At 47.6% G+C, this 18,196-nt stretch overlaps 1 protein-coding gene across 8 annotated transcripts in view; it reads left to right on the forward strand.

Moving 5' to 3' along the window:
- The window catches only part of EHMT1 (euchromatic histone lysine methyltransferase 1), a 150,900-nt gene that overhangs the window by 86,497 nt on the left and 46,207 nt on the right, over positions 1-18,196 (forward strand). For all 8 annotated transcript variants that reach the window (XM_030292603.1, XM_030292604.1, XM_030292602.1 and 5 more), the window contains exons 7-10: positions 8,056-8,133; positions 9,666-9,786; positions 13,407-13,538; positions 16,511-16,656. In XM_030292603.1, the coding sequence (XP_030148463.1) occupies positions 8,056-8,133; positions 9,666-9,786; positions 13,407-13,538; positions 16,511-16,656 (477 nt within the window). The remainder of the gene's footprint in view (positions 1-8,055; positions 8,134-9,665; positions 9,787-13,406; positions 13,539-16,510; positions 16,657-18,196) is intronic.

Here is an 18,196-nt window from a genome sequence, read left to right on the forward strand (position 1 = left end):
TTTGCCCTTGCTGTGCTTTGTGTCAGTGGGGTCATGCACACGATTTTTTTTTTTCAGAGTGAGGCTTGTTTCACTCAGTATTATATCTGTTCATTTTCATTGTTACACACAGTGGATTATAAAGTGGTCTAGGGGTCTCAGATCCTTTCAGAGGGTGCATGGGGTCAAAACTATTATTGTAATCATGCTAAGATGCTGTTTACCTTTTTCACTCTTGCTCATCAGAGTTACACGGGGTTTAAACATTTCCCAGTTTAAATTTGTACACTAGTGAACGCTAATGGATATAACCTAGATCAAGAGAAGTGCTTTGTCATTCTCAGTAATTTTTAATAGAGCAAAGGGTTCCCGAGACTGGAACATTCCAGAACCACCACAATACAGTCTTCCTTTGGATGACTGTTCTAATTTATGTATCCGTTCCACTGTTGATGGATATTTGAGCTGTTTCCAGTTTGGGACCATTGCAGATGACATTGCTGTGAGCGTTCTCGTGTGTCCCTGGGTGTACACCCACGCTGGGGTTGCCATGTTATGGGAGCAGCGGAAGGCACGGCCACACAGCTCTCCTGCCTGCCGCACATGAGTGTCCTGCCGCCCTGGCTTGACAGACTTGGTATTGCCCAGAGAGTGTAGTGGTGTTACAGTTCTGATTTGCATTTCCCGAATTTCCCTGAAGCTTGGCTACTTTTTCATATGCTTATTTGCCATTTGGATGCCTTTTTTTGTGAAGTGCCTGTTGAGGACTCAACCACTTATCTGGTTAGTTGTCCTTTTTAAAAATCATTTTGTAGGAAATAAGCTCCTGTTGTATGTGTTGCCAACATATCTTCTTTTTTCTTTTTTTTTTTAAGTTATTTATTTATTTATTTTGAGCGAGAGAGAAAGTGTGAGCAAGGGAGGGGCAGAGAGAGAAGAGAGAGCGAGCATCCCAAGCAGGTTCCACACTGCCAACGGGGAGCCCGACGTGGGGCTCGAACTCACGAACCGTGAGATCATGACCTGAGCCAAAATCAGACTGAGCTGCGAGGCGCCCTCCCAACATATCTTTTTCCACTGTGGCCGCCTTTTCACTGATCTGATTGGCATTCTTGTCCTGTCATTTGGGTTGGAAGCCAGTCTCAGGACGTGTCGCATGGCCATCTTGTGCCGCAGTCGTTCGGGGCATTGGTTAGGGGAGGGCTGGACCCTTACCTCCTAGCCCAAGGCTGTAACGGGGCCTGGCGAGTGGAGTCGTGTCCTGTGGCATCAGGGTCTCCTGCTTGCCACCCACCTGCGGAGCCTTTCCCCACCCTGTATGATCTATTCCTGGCTCACTTATGTCTCTGATCCACGTCAGACTTCAGTCATGCCAGCTGGTACACTTTTTTTCCAGTCTCCTCAGGTTTTCATCTTGTGCTTTACTTCTTGCAACCATCACATGTGCAGTTACCAGACAACCCCTATATAGTAATGCTTATCGCTTTCTCTGTAGTCACTTTACATGAGTTTCGGAAGAACTGGAATCGACTACGTTGTTATTCTGCCTATTTCAATTGGCAGTTTCATTGCTCAATCTTTAAAAAATGGAAACTACCTAATGGCATATAAAGATAATTTATATTAAATAAACCTGACTAAAGGACTCAGCGTCCTTCCAAGGAAGGTTACTTAGTGGTGAGCATTTTAAAACATTTCTAATAAAAGAGGGAGGGATTGGTCCTTTCCCCGCTAACATGAACACTGCAGTGGTTTATCATTCTTGCTGTGATGCTATAAGATGAGAACTAGAAGGAAACATTAATATTTAAAAGGACAAGGGAGAAGAGTTTGCCAAGAATATAATCATCTGTCTAAAGAATTCAAGAAAATCAGCTGAGGAACTGTTATAACTAGTGAGTCGAACTTACATGTAATTAAGACCTAAAACGATTCATTTTCTTGTGTGGTTGCAATAGCCAGTTAGAAAATGTAATGATAGCAATATGAATAACACCAGTAATGCCAGGGTGGTTGGGTGGCTCAGATGATTAAGCGTCCGACTTTGGCTCAGGTCATGATCTCACAGTTCCTAAGTTCGAGCCCCGTGTTGGACTCTGAGCTTAGAGCCTGGAGCCTGCTTTGGATTCTGTATCTCCCTCTCTCTCTGCCCCTCATCCACTTGTGTTTTCTCCCCAACCCCTCAAAAATAAATAAATAAACATTAAAAAAAATACCAGTCATTTCTAGGAGTATTTTTTAACTTTTCTAGATAGAAAATGTCAGGCTATGCAAACATATAGGTAATAGTGAACAACTGCCAACACTTGACCAATCTTGTGTATCCACACACACATGGATTGTCTTGAAGAAGATAAATTTGCCAATGGATCTTTAAAACAAAAGGACTCTTTGAAAAACAAAAACCATAGGATCCCACCTAAAACTGTAAGTTTTCAATGTCACCAGGGTACTTAGTAATACATTTAATGGGAAATGTCTGTTACCTGGAAGAGAAAAACTGAAACGTTGCTGAAAGAGGTTGAAAAAGAGACATAGGTTCACAGAAAGACCTATTAATTTCCTGAGAAAAAAGGCATTGTTTGTCTGAGTGAAGACTCTTTAGTTGGCCTGAGTGAAGACCCCATTGTTTGTCTGAGGAACACCTGTTACTTGTCTGAGGGAAGACCCTTTGTTTTTCTGAGCAAAGACCGTTGTTTGTTTGAGGGAAGAACCGGTGTTTGAGGGAGGACTGTTACTTGTGTGAGGGAAAACCCTTTGTTTGTCTGAGGGAAAACCTGTTACTTCCCTGAGGGAAGACTCTTTCCTTGTCTGAGGGAAGACCTGTTGTTTGTCTAAGGGAAACCCATGGTTTGTCTCAGGAAAAACCCATTGTTTGTTGGAGGGAAGACCCTCTACTTGTCTGGGGGAGGACCCTCTATTTGTCTGAGGCAAAACCTTTTATTTGCTGAGGGAAGACCCATCGTTTGTCTGAGAGACGACCTTTTACTTGTCTGAGGAAAGACCCTTGTTTGTCTGAGGAAAGACCTTTCACTTGTCTAAGGAAAGATCCTTTACTTGTCTGAGGGAAGACCCATTGTTTGGGGAAGAACCAGTGTTTGAGGGAAGACCTGTTACTTGTCTGAAGGAAGACCCTTTCCTTATCTGAGGGAAAACCCATTGTTTATCTGAGGGAAGACCCTTTCCTTGTCTGAGAGAAGAACTGTTACTTGTCTGAGGGAGGACCCCTTAGTTGTCAGAGGAAAGACCTTTTACTTGTCTGAGGAAAGACCTGTTACTTGTCTGAGGGAAGACCCTTTGTTTGAGGAAAGATCCATTGTTTGTTTGAGGGAAGACCTGTTACTTGCTGTGGGAAGACCGGTTGTTTTTCTGAGCAAAGACCTGTTGTTGTCTGAGGGAAGATCCATTGTTTATCTGAGGGAAGACCCCTTGTTGGTCTGAGGAAAGACCTTTTACTTGTCTGAGGAAAAACCCTTTCCTTGTCTGAGGGAAGACCCTCTACTTGTCTGGGGGAAGACCCTCTACCTGTCTGAGGGAAAACCCGTTACCTGGTGAGGGAAGACCCATTGTTTGTCTGAGAGACAACTCTTTACTTGTCTGAGGAAAGACCTTTTACTTGTCTAAAGAAAGATCCTTTACTTGTTCGAGGGAAGACCCTTTCCTTGTCTGAAAGAAGACCTTCTACTCGTCTGAGGGAAGAACCAGTGTTTGTCTGAGGGAAGAACTAGGTATTTGAAGGAAGACCTGTTACTTATCTGAAGGAAGACCCTTTCCTTGTCTGAGGGAAGACCTGTTACTTGTCTGAGGGAAACCCATGTTTAGTCTGAGGGAAAACCCATTGTTTGTCTGAGAGAAGACCCTTTACTTGTCTGGGGGAAGACCTTTTACTTGTCTGAGGGAAGACCCTTTCCTTGTCCAAGGAAAGACCTTTTACTTGTGTAAGGAAGGACCCTTTACCAGTCTGAGGGAAGACCCTTTGTTTTTCTGAGCAAAGACTCATTGTTTGTCTGTGGGAAGACCCATTGTTTTTCTGAGGGAAGACCTGTTAGTGTCTGAGGGAAGAACCAGTGTTTGAAGAGGGGCTTGTTACTTGTCTGAAGGAAGACGCTTTCCTTGTCTGAGGAAAACCTGTTAACTTGCTGAGGGAAGATCCATTGTTTGGGGGAGGAACCAGTTTTTGAGGGAAGACCTGTTACTTCTCTGAAGGAAGACCCTTGTCTGACGGAAGACCTGCTACTTGTCTGAGGGAAACCCATGGTTTGTCTGTGGGAAAACCCATTGTTTGTCTGAGGGAGGACCTGTTACTTCTCTGAGGGAAGACCCATTACTTGTCTGAGAGAAGACCCTCTCCTTGTCTGGGGGAAGACCCGTTTTTCTGAGGGGAGACCCTCTACTTGTCTGAGGAACAATCTGTTACTTGCTGCGGGAAGACCCATTGTCTGTCTGAGGGACGACCCTTTACTTGTGTGAACCTGTGGTTCATCTGAGGAGAGACTCAATTGTTTGTCTGAAGGAAGACCTGTTACTTGTCTGAGGAAAGACCCCTTGGTATCTGAGGAAAGACCTTTTATTTGTCTAGGGAAAGACCCTTGTCTGAGAGAAGACTCTTTGTTTTTCTGAGCAAAGACCTGTTGTTTGTCTGAGGCAAGACCCATTGTTTGTTGGAGGGAAGACCTATTGCCTGTCTGAAGGAAACCCTTTCCTTGTCTGAGGGAAAACCCATTGTTTGTCTGAGGAAAGACCTGTTAACTTGTCTGAGGGAAACCCATGGTTTCTCTGAGGGAAAACCCATTGTTTGAAGATCCATGATTTGTCTGAGAGAAACCCTGTACTCATCTGGGGGAAAACCCGTTGTTTTTCTGAGGGAAGACCCTCTACTTGTCTGAGGGAAAGAAAACCTGTTACCTGCTGAGGAAAGTCCCATTGTTTGTCTGAGAAAGGACCCTTTACTTGTCTGAGGGAAGACCCATTATTTGGGAAGGAACCAGTGTTTGAGGGAAGACCTGTTACTTGTCTCATGATGACTTCTTCCTTGTCTGAGGGAAGATGTGTTACTTGTCTGAGGGAAACCCATGGTTTCTCAGAGGGAGGGCCTGTTTGAGTGAAGACCCATGATTTGTCTGGGAGCAGACTCTCTCCTTGTCTGGGGGAAGACCCGTTATTCTGAGGGAAGACCCTTTACTTGTCTGGGGAAAAACCTGTTACTTGCTGCGGGAAGACACATTGTTTGTCTGAGGGACGACCCTTTACTTGAGTGAGGGATGACCCCTTGTTTGTCTGAGAGAAGACCCATTGTTTTTCTGAGGGAAGACTTGTTACTACTTGTCTCAGGTAACACTGTTGTTTGTCTGAGTGAAGACCTGTCACTTGTCCAAGTGAATACCCATTACTTTTCCGAGAGAAGACCTGTTACTTGTGTGAGTGAAGACTCAAACTCTTTTTCTGAGTGAAGACCCATTGTGTGAGTGAAGACCTGTTCAATGTGTGATTGTAAACCTATTGTTGGTCTGAGTGTAGACCCACTGTTTGAGGGAAAGGCCAGTTGTTTGAGGGAAAACCCATTGTTTGCTGAGTGAAGATTCATTTTTTTGTCTGAGGGAAGACCTGTTTTTCATATGAGCCAAAACCCATACTTGTCTGAATGAGAAGATTGTCGTTTCATCCTCCCCACTTTGCATCGAAGTCCAGGGTAATTCTCATCAAAACCTTAACAGCAGTTTCTGTAAAACAGCTGGTATGGGAATTGTGTGCAGCAAGCACAGGGAGAGGGAACGGCAGTGACAACTACTGGAGAGTGGTTACACGGGGATTTTTGCAGAAATGGGAAAGCATTGAGTGAGCGGAACAGGAAATCTGTGACAAACCTGTTTGTACGTGAAAATGTAGTGTGCTGTAAGGATGAGGTTTTTAGTTTGTGGTCAGGGGATCATGAACTTTTCAGTAAGTGTCATTGGGACAATTGATCTTTCGGGGGAGAAAGTAGAGGTGGGCTTTTTACATCATGGCACATAGCAAATATTAACTCCATTCTGGAATTAGCGGCGATGGCTGCACAACTCAGGATGCTAACAACCACTGAATTTTATACTTTAAAAGCATGACTTTTAGGGTAGGTAAATTATATCTCAGTAAAGCTGTTGTTTTAAAAAGTGAATTACAGGGGCGCCTGGGTGGCGCAGTCGGTTAAGCGTCCGACTTCAGCCAGGTCACGATCTCGCGGTCCCTGAGTTCGAGCCCCGCGTCAGGCTCTGGGCTGATGGCTCAGAGCCTGGAGCCTGTTTCCGATTCTGTGTCTCCCTCTCTCTCTGCCCCTCCCCCGTTCATGCTCTGTCTCTCTCTGTCCCAAAAATAAATAAACGTTGAAAAAAAAAAAAATTTAAAAAAAAAAAAAAAAAGTGAATTACAGAAGATTTGAAGTGTCAACATAAAATATTGAACTGTGGAAGAAAATGGTAGAAATTATATTTTAGTTTCAAATAAAGAAGGCCTTCTGGTGGGAGACACAAACCCAGAACCCCCAAAGGGAAAGATGGGCAGGTTTGAGTGCCCAGATAAAGCCTCAACATTTTTGTGGAATAAGAAATACCAGAAGCAAAGCGTGACTTGATAGGGAAAATATTTATAACTATTTAACAAGACAAAGGATTGCCGTCTTTTATGTGTGTAGCTCCTACTGATGAATGAGGAGGCAAGGACGCAGTTTGGACTGAGGATTTGGTCACATGAGACAAAGTGCAAGAAATAGGAAAGTATGTGAAGCTGTGGGAGACGTCTTGCTCAGCCCCTTGTGTCCTTGGGCAACGGAGACCAAAGTGACCACACCACCCCTCTGGAGGGCTCATGGTACCTCCGTGGGCACTGCTGGTGGCAGCAGTTTGGGAACCCCACGTCCGCAGAGAGCAGCATGTGTCTGTAGGTTTGTCCCGGAGGAGCTTGGCTTGTGTAGAACGCAGCCTCATTGTGAAGCTGACGAGGGGGCCTGTCGATTAGGGGACGGGAAAGTTACTGTGTGCCACCCCACGAAGAACCAGGCCCGGGGTGTGTGTGACCACATCCCTGCCTCGGAGTGGGTGGAAAAGGGGTGAATGGATACCCACACGTTTTAGCGTCTTTGCGTCCATGTATTACCTGTGTGGATAGAAAAGATAAATACAGAAAAAAATGAGGTACCTGTGTTGCTTTGATACAGAAGGAATTCCAAAACATGTTGCAATCACAAGAAAGTTTCATTCACAAAGTTGTGTTTGGTGTTCTGCCAGGCAGCAGGCAGAAGCATGCTTTACTTGTCTGAGGAAAAACCTGTTACTTTTTTTGTGGAATAAGAAATTTTGTGGAATAAGAAATTACGTGTTCAGGCCCATTTGTGCGAAACCTTGGCCGGAGGGAGTGTGAGAAGCACTAGTGTGATGGCCCTGGGGGCTGCCCTGGACCTTGGGTGGGGTCGAGGGTGGGTTTTGCATTCTGTATCATTTTGTGGCCTCTGGAAATCTTTTTACTGTGCGTGTTTTGTGACTTTTTTAAACATTTTTTTGAAACTTTTATTTTTGAGAGAGACACAGAGCGTGAGCGGGGGAGGGGCAGAGAGAGAGGGAGACACAGAATCCGAAGCAGGCTCGGGGCTCCGAGCTGTCGGCACAGAGCCGGACGCGTGGCTCGAACCCACAAACCGTGAGATCATGACCCGAGCCGAAGTTGGACGCTTAAAAGGCTAAGCCTCCCAGGCGCCCTTGTTTTATTACTTTTTAATTGAATTCTGCTCCACATAAAATGCACCGAGTGCACTGATCTTAGACGTACAGCTGATGGTCTCTTACATGCTGGGGGAGCTGCCTTCTGATCAGTACAGAAATAGAGCGAAGGGGCAGCCCGCCTGGGATGGGGCTCTCGAGCAGGGAGTGGGCCCCGGGCCCCGGGCACGTTGTGGACATGGCACTTGTGTTTGCCCCACCCCGCCTGCACGCATGCGTCTCCGGCGCTGACCGCCTGGGTGTCTGGTAATGTATTTTTATGGAGTCCCCTCCACTGAAGGGTCTCATCGGTTGTATTTTCTTTCTGGCTCATTGTGTGGCTGACCAGACGGACGGCGAGTCTGAAGAGGAGCAGGAATCAGCCGGCACCGGGGAGGAGGACGAGGATGGAGACGAGTCCGATCTGGTAACCCCAGCCCTGCGCTCTCATCTGTGTGTGGTGGCAGAGTAAAGCAAGAAGCTCTGTAGTCCGGCCGTCGTTGGGAGTGTGTGCTTGGAATCAGGGCCTGTGACTCAGGTCCCAGACCTTGGCGAGGAGCGTGAGAATGACCGCTGAGCAGAGAGCCAAAGGCTTGGCACGGGCACTCATGGGACGGTCCGGGCCAGGCGGCCATCCGGGCGGAGGTCGGGGCTCTGGTGCGAGGGGTGGTGGGACGGGGAGGAGCGGACAGCGAGGACAGCGGCCGTGATTCTGCCCGGTGACCCGTGTGAGGGGGAAGGAAGGATCTGAGGTGTCTGAGGTGGAGCGGCAGAACCTTTTGTGGGCTGGGTGTCACATGCAGGTGAGGGGCCAGAGGGCGGGGGCGCTGGGTCTGTGGGAATGGAGGAGCAAGGGCTTGGAAATGGGGGAGAGCACGAGCCCTAGGATGGGGCCTGGGAAGCACCCAACAGGTACACATTAGGCAGAGAAGGAGGAGTTGATGTGAGACTGGGGAGGGTCACGTGAGCTGAGAAATGCTTTCAAGAGGGAGACGGTGGCCACTGGCGTCAGTGTGTCACGAGAAGAGGACCTGGGAGGGATAATTGGGTTTGGTGATAAGCCTTCGTTTCTCTGGAATGGCGGGTTGAAAGCAACAGCGGGCTTGGGGGTAGTGCTTGCGGAAGTTGGGTCTGAAGTTTGGCAGGAAGGGGGAGCGGGGGTGAGGCAGAGGGGATGGAGCACAGGCTGCATGGGGCTGCTTGTGATGTGGCAGAGGGGTCCTGTGTGTGCTGGCCCGCCGTGGTCAGAGCCAGGCATCGGGCACCGGGTGGCCGGAAGGGCCCGCATGCTCCTCTGTCTTTGGAACGGTCTTTTCCAGCTCCTCCGTGTGTCCGTAGTGAGCAGAGATGTGAGGTCCTCGCATTAGACCGGTGACAGGTGGCAGTTCTGTGGGTTTGTTTCTAATTCGTGGTCATTAGATGCCTTTCTGCATCCAGACTTTAGAAATAGGTAGTCATAAAAATCTTAAAATATTACGAATTAATTATAACTTCTTTCCTTGTCCTCCATGTAGATAATTAACGTGGACATAGATTCTGAAGCAAATTGAGGCCTTGAGTGTTTCTTTTCTCATAAGCAGAATGAATGGATGCATAAAGTAAAAGTGGATTTGCTCACTGAGAGGTTATTTATTCACTTCCTGAGTAGAACCTCCTCATTCTTTTTTGTGCCAAATTCGAATAAGATTTATAAATTCCATTTAAATGTTCTTGGTCTTCCTTTTTTTTTTTTTTTTTTTTTTTGGTCTGTAAAATAACAACTTAGAGTGATTTAGGGGAAAACATGAGTATTTTTAAGAATGAGATCAGAAAAATGTCTGGAAGTGAAATTAATCTTCCAGTTGAAGAATCACGATATAGTAGGTATTCTATTTTGCAGGAAAACAAAACTTCTGGTACCTTTTGCTTTCAGGAGCTCTCATGCTTTGCTTTTTCTATTCCTGCCCCTTTGGTTCTCAGAGTTCTGAATCCAGTATCAAGAAGAAGTTTCTCAAGAGGAAAGGGAAGCCTGACAGCCCCTGGATCAAGCCTGCTAGGAAACGGAGGCGGAGAAATAAAAAGAAGCAAAGCAGTATCCTGGGTAAACGTGGTGTCCACACTTGCAGACACTCTGGGTGGCGGTGGGGCCACAGGAAGCTGGCCTGGGGTGGGGGTGGGGCTTCTACATAGGATTTCATTAGAAAAAGGGCTCCGCTGTTTTAAGGGGGAGAATATCTGGACCTTGTTACGGGCACTCAGGTGATCCTCAGGTGGCTTCCTTCTGGCAAACCTCCCCTGATGCTGGCTCCGTTGTTGAATGTTGAGCTGATGGGGGTCATTCATCTCCTTCCCTGTGTGTCCCACAATCTGTGGCTTGTGAACATTGTTATGGTTACTGTGTCTACCCTCGGTGTCAGGTGCAGGCAGTGTCAGCCCGGGTCCACACAGTGGCTTTTGACCCTTTGGTCACATTCCCCTGTTCTAGAAATAATTTTGTTAAAAGAGGATCAGGGAACGAAATGACCCTGAAATCCAGAAGGTGAGCAGGCCTAGTGGGCCAAAGGTCACTTCTTACAGCTTTGTTGCACAAGATTTGTTGCTTGTGATAGAGTGTATGTAATTCATGTGTAAGGTGGTGACTTTTCACGCACGTGTATGACCCTGAGACCTCCAGTACAGGCCCCGAAGTGAATGCCTTGCTGTCACTTGGTGGCCTTTCCCTCTTCCCAGCCAGCCCTTCCTGTCCCTAGGCTCTCTCCTCCGTGCTCTGTATGCAGATTGGTTAGCACTGTCTAGGGCTCTATTTGAGTGGATCATTGGGTAGGTACCCTTTCCCCAGTGGCTTCTTTGTGCATTACTTTTTGAGTCCTCCACGTTGTAGTACCGGTGGAAAGTTGGCCATGGTGTGGCTGTCCTGTGGTTTATCCTTCACTTGTTGATGGACATTTGGGCTCTTTCCGGTTTTTGCTTCTTCCAGATAAAACTGCTACGAACATTTGTATATGATCTTCATTAAACAGATGCCTTCATTTATCTTGGGTAAATATTTAGGAGTGGAATGCCTAAGTTATATGCTGTATGTCTAATTTTTTAGGTAAATACCGGACGGTTTTCAGTAAGAAACCTGAATACTGCTCTCTTTTACTTTCCCACAGCAGCATGAGAGCTCCACCCCTCCGTGTCCTTGCCACCCTTGTCATGGCCCGGCCTCTTCAGTCCCGGCGCTGCTGGGGCTCTGCGGGCCTCCCTGCGCCTTCACTTTGTATTTAGCCAGTGAGTAGTGAGGTGGCTCACCGTGGCCCTGTGTACCTTCCTTTGTCAAGGTTTCTCTCCTTCCCTCATTTAAAAATCAGATTGTACACCTTCTCATTGACTTGCAAGAGTTCTTTCAGTTTTCAGGTACAAATCTTTTGTCACATACGTGTTTTGCAAATACATACGCCTAGTAAAAGTTTAAAAAATTTTGTTGAGGTCTAATTTATCAATTATTTTCTTTTAAAATGCTTTTTAGGATCTCTGAAATCTTTCACTAAGTCAGATCACAAGGATTTTGTCCTGTATTTTCTTCTTGAAGTTGTGAGCTAGTGCTGTGTATGGTGTGCAGCAGGGCCACTCTCGTTTTGCGTGGGGATGCCCAGTTCTGCATCATTGCTTAAATTGACAGCTTTCTGTGTCGCCCTGTGAACCTTTGTCGACAGTTGCCGTAGGGGCTGTTTCATTTGCTTGGTTATGTTTACACCAGCACCCAGAGCCGAGGGGCTTGTGCTATTCGTCTCCGGCCCCCCGGTGCACACGTCGGTTTGTTGAGTGGGTGGCAGGGAGGCAGAACTGTCCCCCCAGAGCAGAGGAGAGCTGTGTGTGGCGCCCACGAGCCTCCCATGAGCTCCGTCTCCTTCACTCACGTTTCCTCTTCTCTTTGCTGCGGGTGACCAGCCCATGTGGCTTTTATGCAGGCGAACAGAAGCGTTGCTAGACCCCAAGACTTGGATATGATGCGTAAGAAGCATGCTTCAATGTTTATTCACACAGGAATTTGAATTGTACTTCTTTCTGCAAAGTGTTTAAGATTGCACAGACTACTCATGTTCTTCAGATTGGTGGTGATGATTTCTCACCGTGGTTGGCTTCTTCGTGTCTGTCGGTGAGCCAAGGTACAGAGTGTGGCACGCATTCAAAGGCCTCAGATGCCACACTGCTCTGAGTTATGGCTCACTTACTTGTGATCACTGACATATCATCGGTTACTAATGTTCGGAAGCTTGGTGTGAAATACGGACACCTGCCGTTTGCTGGCTTTAGATATTACCCTGTGTAGGTGCGTGCTATCCACAGGCCTCCCTGGTGAAGTCCGCTCACAATGGCAAGGACCCACGCGGGCTCTCTGGGGATGTGTGGACAGGCTGGCTCGAGGGCACAGGAAGCCTGAGTCTAGTTAGCCCTCATTTCACAGGCTCCTCAATTGCATTCAGATTGTTTGCCCTGTGGTATGTGATACCCTTCATAAACCACCGTGTCTGACAGGTGGACGTGTCCCTGTAGTCCTGTGTCCTTTCCCTGTGAATCCTGAACTCAGATGTCTGTGGGTTTGGGCAGGTTTTCCAGGAACATTGCACATGGTGTGGGGTGGCTTCTCGGCTACTTTTTTTTTTTTTTTTTTTTTTTTTTTTAAATTTACGTCCAAGTTAGTTAGCATATAGTGCAACAGTGATTTCAGGGATAGGTTCCTTAATGCCCTTACCCATTTAGCCCATCCCCCCTCCCACAACCCCTCCAGTAACCCTCTGTTTGTTTTCTATATCTAAAAGTCTCTTCTGTTTTGTCCCTCTCCCTGTTTTTATATTATTTTTGCTTCCCTTCCCTTATGTTCATCTCTTCTGTGTCTTAAAGTCCTCATATGAGTGAAGTCATATGATATTTGTCTGTCTCTGATTGGCTAATTTCGCTTAGCATAATAACCTCTAGTTCCATCCACATAGTTGCAAATGGCAAGATTTCATTCTTTTTGATTGCCAGGTACTGCTCCATTGTGTATATATATGCCACATCTTCTTTATCCATTCATCCATGGATGGACATTTGGGCTCTTTCCCCACTTTGGCTATTGTCAGTAGTTCAGCTACTTTTTATTAGCTGGTCTTTCACACCTGCAAATTAGATTTTTGTGCTTTATTTTTGAAGCTTTTTTTAAAAATTTTTATCTTAGAGAGACTGCAAGCAAGGGAGGGGCAGAGGGAGAGAGAGAATCCCAAGCAGACTCCACGCTCAGCACAGAGCCCAGCACGGGGCTCAATCCCACAACCCTGGGATCATGACCTGAGCCGAAATGAAGAGTTGGATGCTCAACTGACTGAGCCACCCAGGCACCCCTGTTTTTTTTTTAAAGTAGTATTTACAGAACATTTATTTACTATGTTTTTATCTGTTTCCTTGATTATTTGATCAGTTTTTACCTAACTTGATGTAATTCCAGAGAAAGATGTTTTCACATGTCAGTTCCTCATTTTTCTTGATACAGCTCCCCCTCCTCCCATGAACAGTCTGTGGACATGGGGAATTAGCAGAAGGATGCACAGGAAAGAAAATAATAATGAGGCTTCAGTGGCCTGGGCAGTGGTTGGGTTTGAGTTTGTTGTCTTGAATGGGTTAATCAGCATTCTCCGTGGTCTCTGCGGGAGAGGCGTGGCCCCGGTGCAGTGTTTCACGAGTCCGTTTTGAATGCAGGTTCTGAAGTATATACGTCATCTTCAGGAAGCACAGAGCAGACGGCACCAGGAGACAGCACGGGGTACATGGAAGTTTCTCTGGACTCCCTGGATCTCCGTGTCAAGGGAACGCTGCCCTCACACGCAGAAGGTGAACGTCGGTGCCATGACCAGACCAGGCACCGTCTTGCTTTTGCTGGGGGTGGCCTTGTATTAACGTGACGACCCCTGGTGGGTAGTAACGGAATGTTTGATTAATTGCATCCCTAAAAGGTGGCTGAGTGGACCCTCAGGGGCGTGTTTGCCTGGTCACCCGCAGCACTGGAGTGACACATCTCACACAAGATCAGGTTGTTGGTGGTCATGGCTTCCATTTCCCTCTGTCAGCCAGACACGTTCTTACGTAGAGCTCCTGATGGAAAGGTGTCTTCCTGCCCTGCTGACTCAGGAAATGTACAGGTGCTAAAAGTGTCAGTAGTGTGGCTTTGTCATCTTCTCTGGCTCTGATTGTGATTGGTGCCCAGGTCCGTTGTGTGCTGAAACAAAGGGTACACCTAGTGCTGGTTTGGGCTGTGAGGGTGTGGGCGCAGCTGCGGCCCCTGCTGCTCTGGAGTTCTCCCGCCAGCCGGCCCTGGTTGTGCAGGGCTTTCTCCCCACCGCTGCCTCCTCTTCTTGAACCATTTCAAAGTCTTTCACCAGTGAAAAGTAACTAATCGCTGACTATTTTGGAAAATCTCTTTACAATGTGAAATCCCCAAGTTATTTACACCCCATGTGGACCGTGAAGCTGTGGGTCATGTGCTGCTGTTGGGGTTTAACCTGTCAGTCTTCTGAGGACAGATAACTAGCTTTTTAGGGTTTTGAATGCTAGAAGAATTTTGATCACCTCTTTAGTGTGGGAAATCACACCTTTAGCCGAAAACGCAAGTTGTAGACTTGTCCATCAGAGAAACCATCTTTCTTCTTGCACCAAATGGAGCAGAAAGCATCTCTGTAATATCATAAAGTTGTCAGCATAGTCACCTCGTGCTTTCTTTCCACACGAAGGATCATTTTTCTGAACCTGATTCTAAGTTTGTTTCAGGAAGTTAGATTTGGATATAAGCTGGAAATAGTATTTCCTTTAATCAGACTGCTCCTCTGCTGTGGCCCAGTGGGGAGGCAGGTCAGGAGCACAGTGGAAATTCCTGTCGCTCACTCGTGGAGTGACCTGGGCTTGTCCCAGTGGGGAGGTTGTGTGTTCGTGTGCTTATGTTCTGTTTCTGGTAAAAGTAAGGGCCAAACTGGTGGGAGCCAAGCTGGAGAAGTAGGAGAAGACCGTGGAGGGTTCCTGAGATTCCATGACATTTTGTGAGTTGACTTTCTAAACTTGATAGGATTGGTAACTTCTCACTAATAAGTCAGTGATTGCTCAAAAGTCATACTTTTAGTTGGGAGAATCAGCACATGGAAGACACAAGTTGCATTTGCATGTGTACATTTATTTTAGAGCCTGAGTTTTGGACACTCGAGGGAGGCAGTTGTGGAGCCTGAGGCTGGACTGGAGGGACTGAGTGCCTCAGGCTCCCTGGAGGCCTGGGGTCAGGGGGCGTGCTCTGTGACAGGTGCAGAGGGAGGGCAGGTGATGGTTCTGGGTCATGGGTCCAGATGGCCCAGGCTTGAGCGTGGAGAGTATTTCCCATCAGAATTCACTGCCTGCATGTCTCTCTAGGCATCTTTGCTGCCCTTTCTGCCGAGTTGAGGTTGAGTGACATTGTGGTCCCAGCAGGTGATGGGAGGGGAAGCCAGACGTGGGTGATGGGATTTTGGGGGGAGCCAGAGCTCAGTGGGAGTGGGTACCCTGGTGGGGTTCTCTTGAGCCATTCACCTGGTACCCCTGGTGGCTCCCACTGCTGGAGACAGGAGCACATCCCACGTTCAGGAGGCATCTGAACCACTGCTGTCTTGTCCATGTGGATGGGAAACTAAATCCGAAGGCCTGGTCTTCACCCCACCCTCGGCCTTCTCAGCCATGCTGGGTGGGCCCCTGCACCGCCTGTGTCTTCCTCATTTGAAAATCTAGTTGCCGAGCAGAGTCTGCGCCAGGGCTCTCCCAGTTTTAAACTTGTAGCGGTTCTAACATTAGTTCCAGTTCGCCGTTTGCCTGTGTCCTCTCCTCACGAACGACAGGTGTCATGGTCTTGGAGTGTAGGTGACCCAGACACTTGGCCAGTGGTGGAAGACCTGCATCCTGACTCTCCTGGTAAGGGCCAGCCTTGGATTACACGCAGGGGTAGTGAGGCAGTGAGGGCATGTCCTCCAACCCCATGTGGGCCTGCTCTGAGGTATGGCAGTAAGAGGCCATTTTTCTTCTTTGGCTGTCTCACAGGAAGAGAACTCGAAATGTGTCTTCCTGTGGAAGCAGCCAGACCTTGTAGCCGGGTCGGAGTGAGGGGTCTGCCTGCACCCCACCCCCGAGGCCGGCCTGGCTCTGGCTGCGCTCAGATGTGGGCTGCGGCCCCCCTCCCCACCCCAGCACTGCTCATCTAGTGTCTTCCCCGTGAATTGGGGATGAGAAGTGCCACCCTCATCAGTACTCTCACCACTGGCCCAGCCTCCCTCAGCTCTTCCCCCCTCGGTCCGATAAGTGTCCTACATGGAAAAGAAACCCTCCCAAATGGAATTGAATGTTTGTTTCTGTGGCAGCAACTCTAAAACCAAGTGAGGAAAACAAGGTCTCAACACGTATGCTTTTTGGTGTGAAAACCAAAAGATTTAGGAGTAGCTGAGGAAGGTATAGTCTTTCTCTGAACTTAAGTCCTGGCTCCTGAGAACATGGATTAGCAAGGAATCCTTAGGGGCCTGGCAGGTGCTATGCTGGTGGGAGAGGTTCCCGCCCTGCCCCGCCAGCAGTGGGCGCTCCACCCGCGGGTGGGCCTTCCTGCTATGGGGTGCTGCTCGTGCTGGCAAGTAATTGGCGTTGTTTTATTTCCTTCTACGTGAGGTTTCTGCAAAGACTGTGTAATTGTTCACTTTCTAGACTGCGTCTTGAGGTGGGGACTTTGTGCCACTGAGTATAGTGGATGCCCGTCTGGGAATGCACTGTGTTATTAGTGACGCTCATGTGTGTCTGTGTGACTTTAGGGCTGGCCAATGGTCCTGACTTGGTGGAGACGGACGGCCTTCAGGAAGTGCCCCTCTGCAGCTGCCGAATGGAAACCCCGAAAAGCCGAGAGATCACTACTCTGGCCAACAACCAGTGTATGGCTACGGAAAGCGTGGACCACGAAGTAAGCAAGCAAGCTCACTTCCGCTGCAGTGACAGGACTAAGGCAGGACCCCAGAAGCACAGTAGAATTGGTGGGATGCAGGCTTGCCATACCTCTGCAGCTTCTGGCTGGACCCTTGGGCACAGGAGAGCATCCCTCATCTAACCTACTAAGGTTGTTTGGCACCCCAGACACACTATACTCGATGGACAGAACAGATAACCACGTGGTCTTTTTTGTCGTTTTTCCTCATTCTTCATAGTGGGGAGTTGGTACCCTGATGGTCCCAGGGGCTTGGTTGTTTCTCCCTCCCTCTCCTTTCCTTTAGTATCTTAGGGACTCATGGTCTTTTCTGTATTCCATGTGTTGTAAACCTTGTTGTTGTAGAGTGAAGCATAGATCCAGAAAATGATATAAGACAGATGTTTGGCCCAATGAGTGTGTCCAGGGCGAGCACTCTGGTAGCTTGCCACCAAGGTTCGGGCTCGCCCTGGGCCCAAGTGACCCCCAGCCTGCCCTCCACAGTGCTCACCTTGCCTGCATGTTCCTAATAGTCTCATTCTGCCCGGCGTGAACTTGGAGACATTGTTGGCCTTTTGCCTTTTAATTTATCTATAATCCCCCTTATTTTCTTTTCCTACCAACTTACCTGTGGAACAATCCCGGGCCACATGGCTGCCTCGACTGGACTCTGTGCCTCCCACTCACGGTGCTGTCCGCTGGCCCTGTGTCCTCCCTGCTCACCTGCAGCTTGCCACAGAGACAGACCAGACCGGGACAAGACGTACAGAACGTCTGGTTGTCTCTTTTTCTGATGGTAGCGGCTGCTTACTCTTGATGTCTGTATTTATTAATTCCTCAGAGGTTTCAGCACGGCCATGGTCTGTCTGTCCTGTGTTGTTCATTTGTCAGTTAGGGTAGTGGTGTAGAGGGGCCTATTTTCCCATCTGTTCCATCCCCCAGCAGACATCTCCTAGAGGATCGCAGGGTCCTGAGAGCCCTTCTCTGTTTCTTCCCACTCTTCACATCATAAATTTGGTCTTGGTCATCTGAGGTTGACCAGTTCTTTCTTTTATAACATTGTTAATGAACGTATGTATTTAAACATATTCGACGGGTTTTAATTCTATGTGTTATAATTATTCTTGAAGCTCAGATTGCCCCATCTTTGGCATGGGTGTGTGGGACCTCTCTGTGCTGAACTCTTTTGTGGAGTTGGAAGGTCAAGACTATTTTCATAATGATAATAAAAAGTTATGTGTCTTTTCACTGATCTTTTTCACAAAGTATATGCTGGCATTTTATGCATTGAGAATCTCTGTTTAACTCCTGGAATTCATAATTTCCATAGTGTTACAGAGTCATCCGAAGTGCAACATGGTGTATTTTAACGTAATAGTACTGAAACCGTGTGGACAGTGGTTTGAGAGCTCACATAGCAACAAAGCATTTATGAAACTACCCTTGTAGAGTTTGGTGTAGCTGCTCTGAGTGCAGAAGTGGATGGAGAGCCCAGCTCTCTTATTAAGCCAGGTATTCAAAGAGTTTTATAGACAATATA

This window comes from Lynx canadensis, chromosome D4 (genome assembly GCF_007474595.2).
Source record: "Lynx canadensis isolate LIC74 chromosome D4, mLynCan4.pri.v2, whole genome shotgun sequence".
Lineage (NCBI taxonomy): Eukaryota > Metazoa > Chordata > Mammalia > Carnivora > Felidae > Lynx > Lynx canadensis.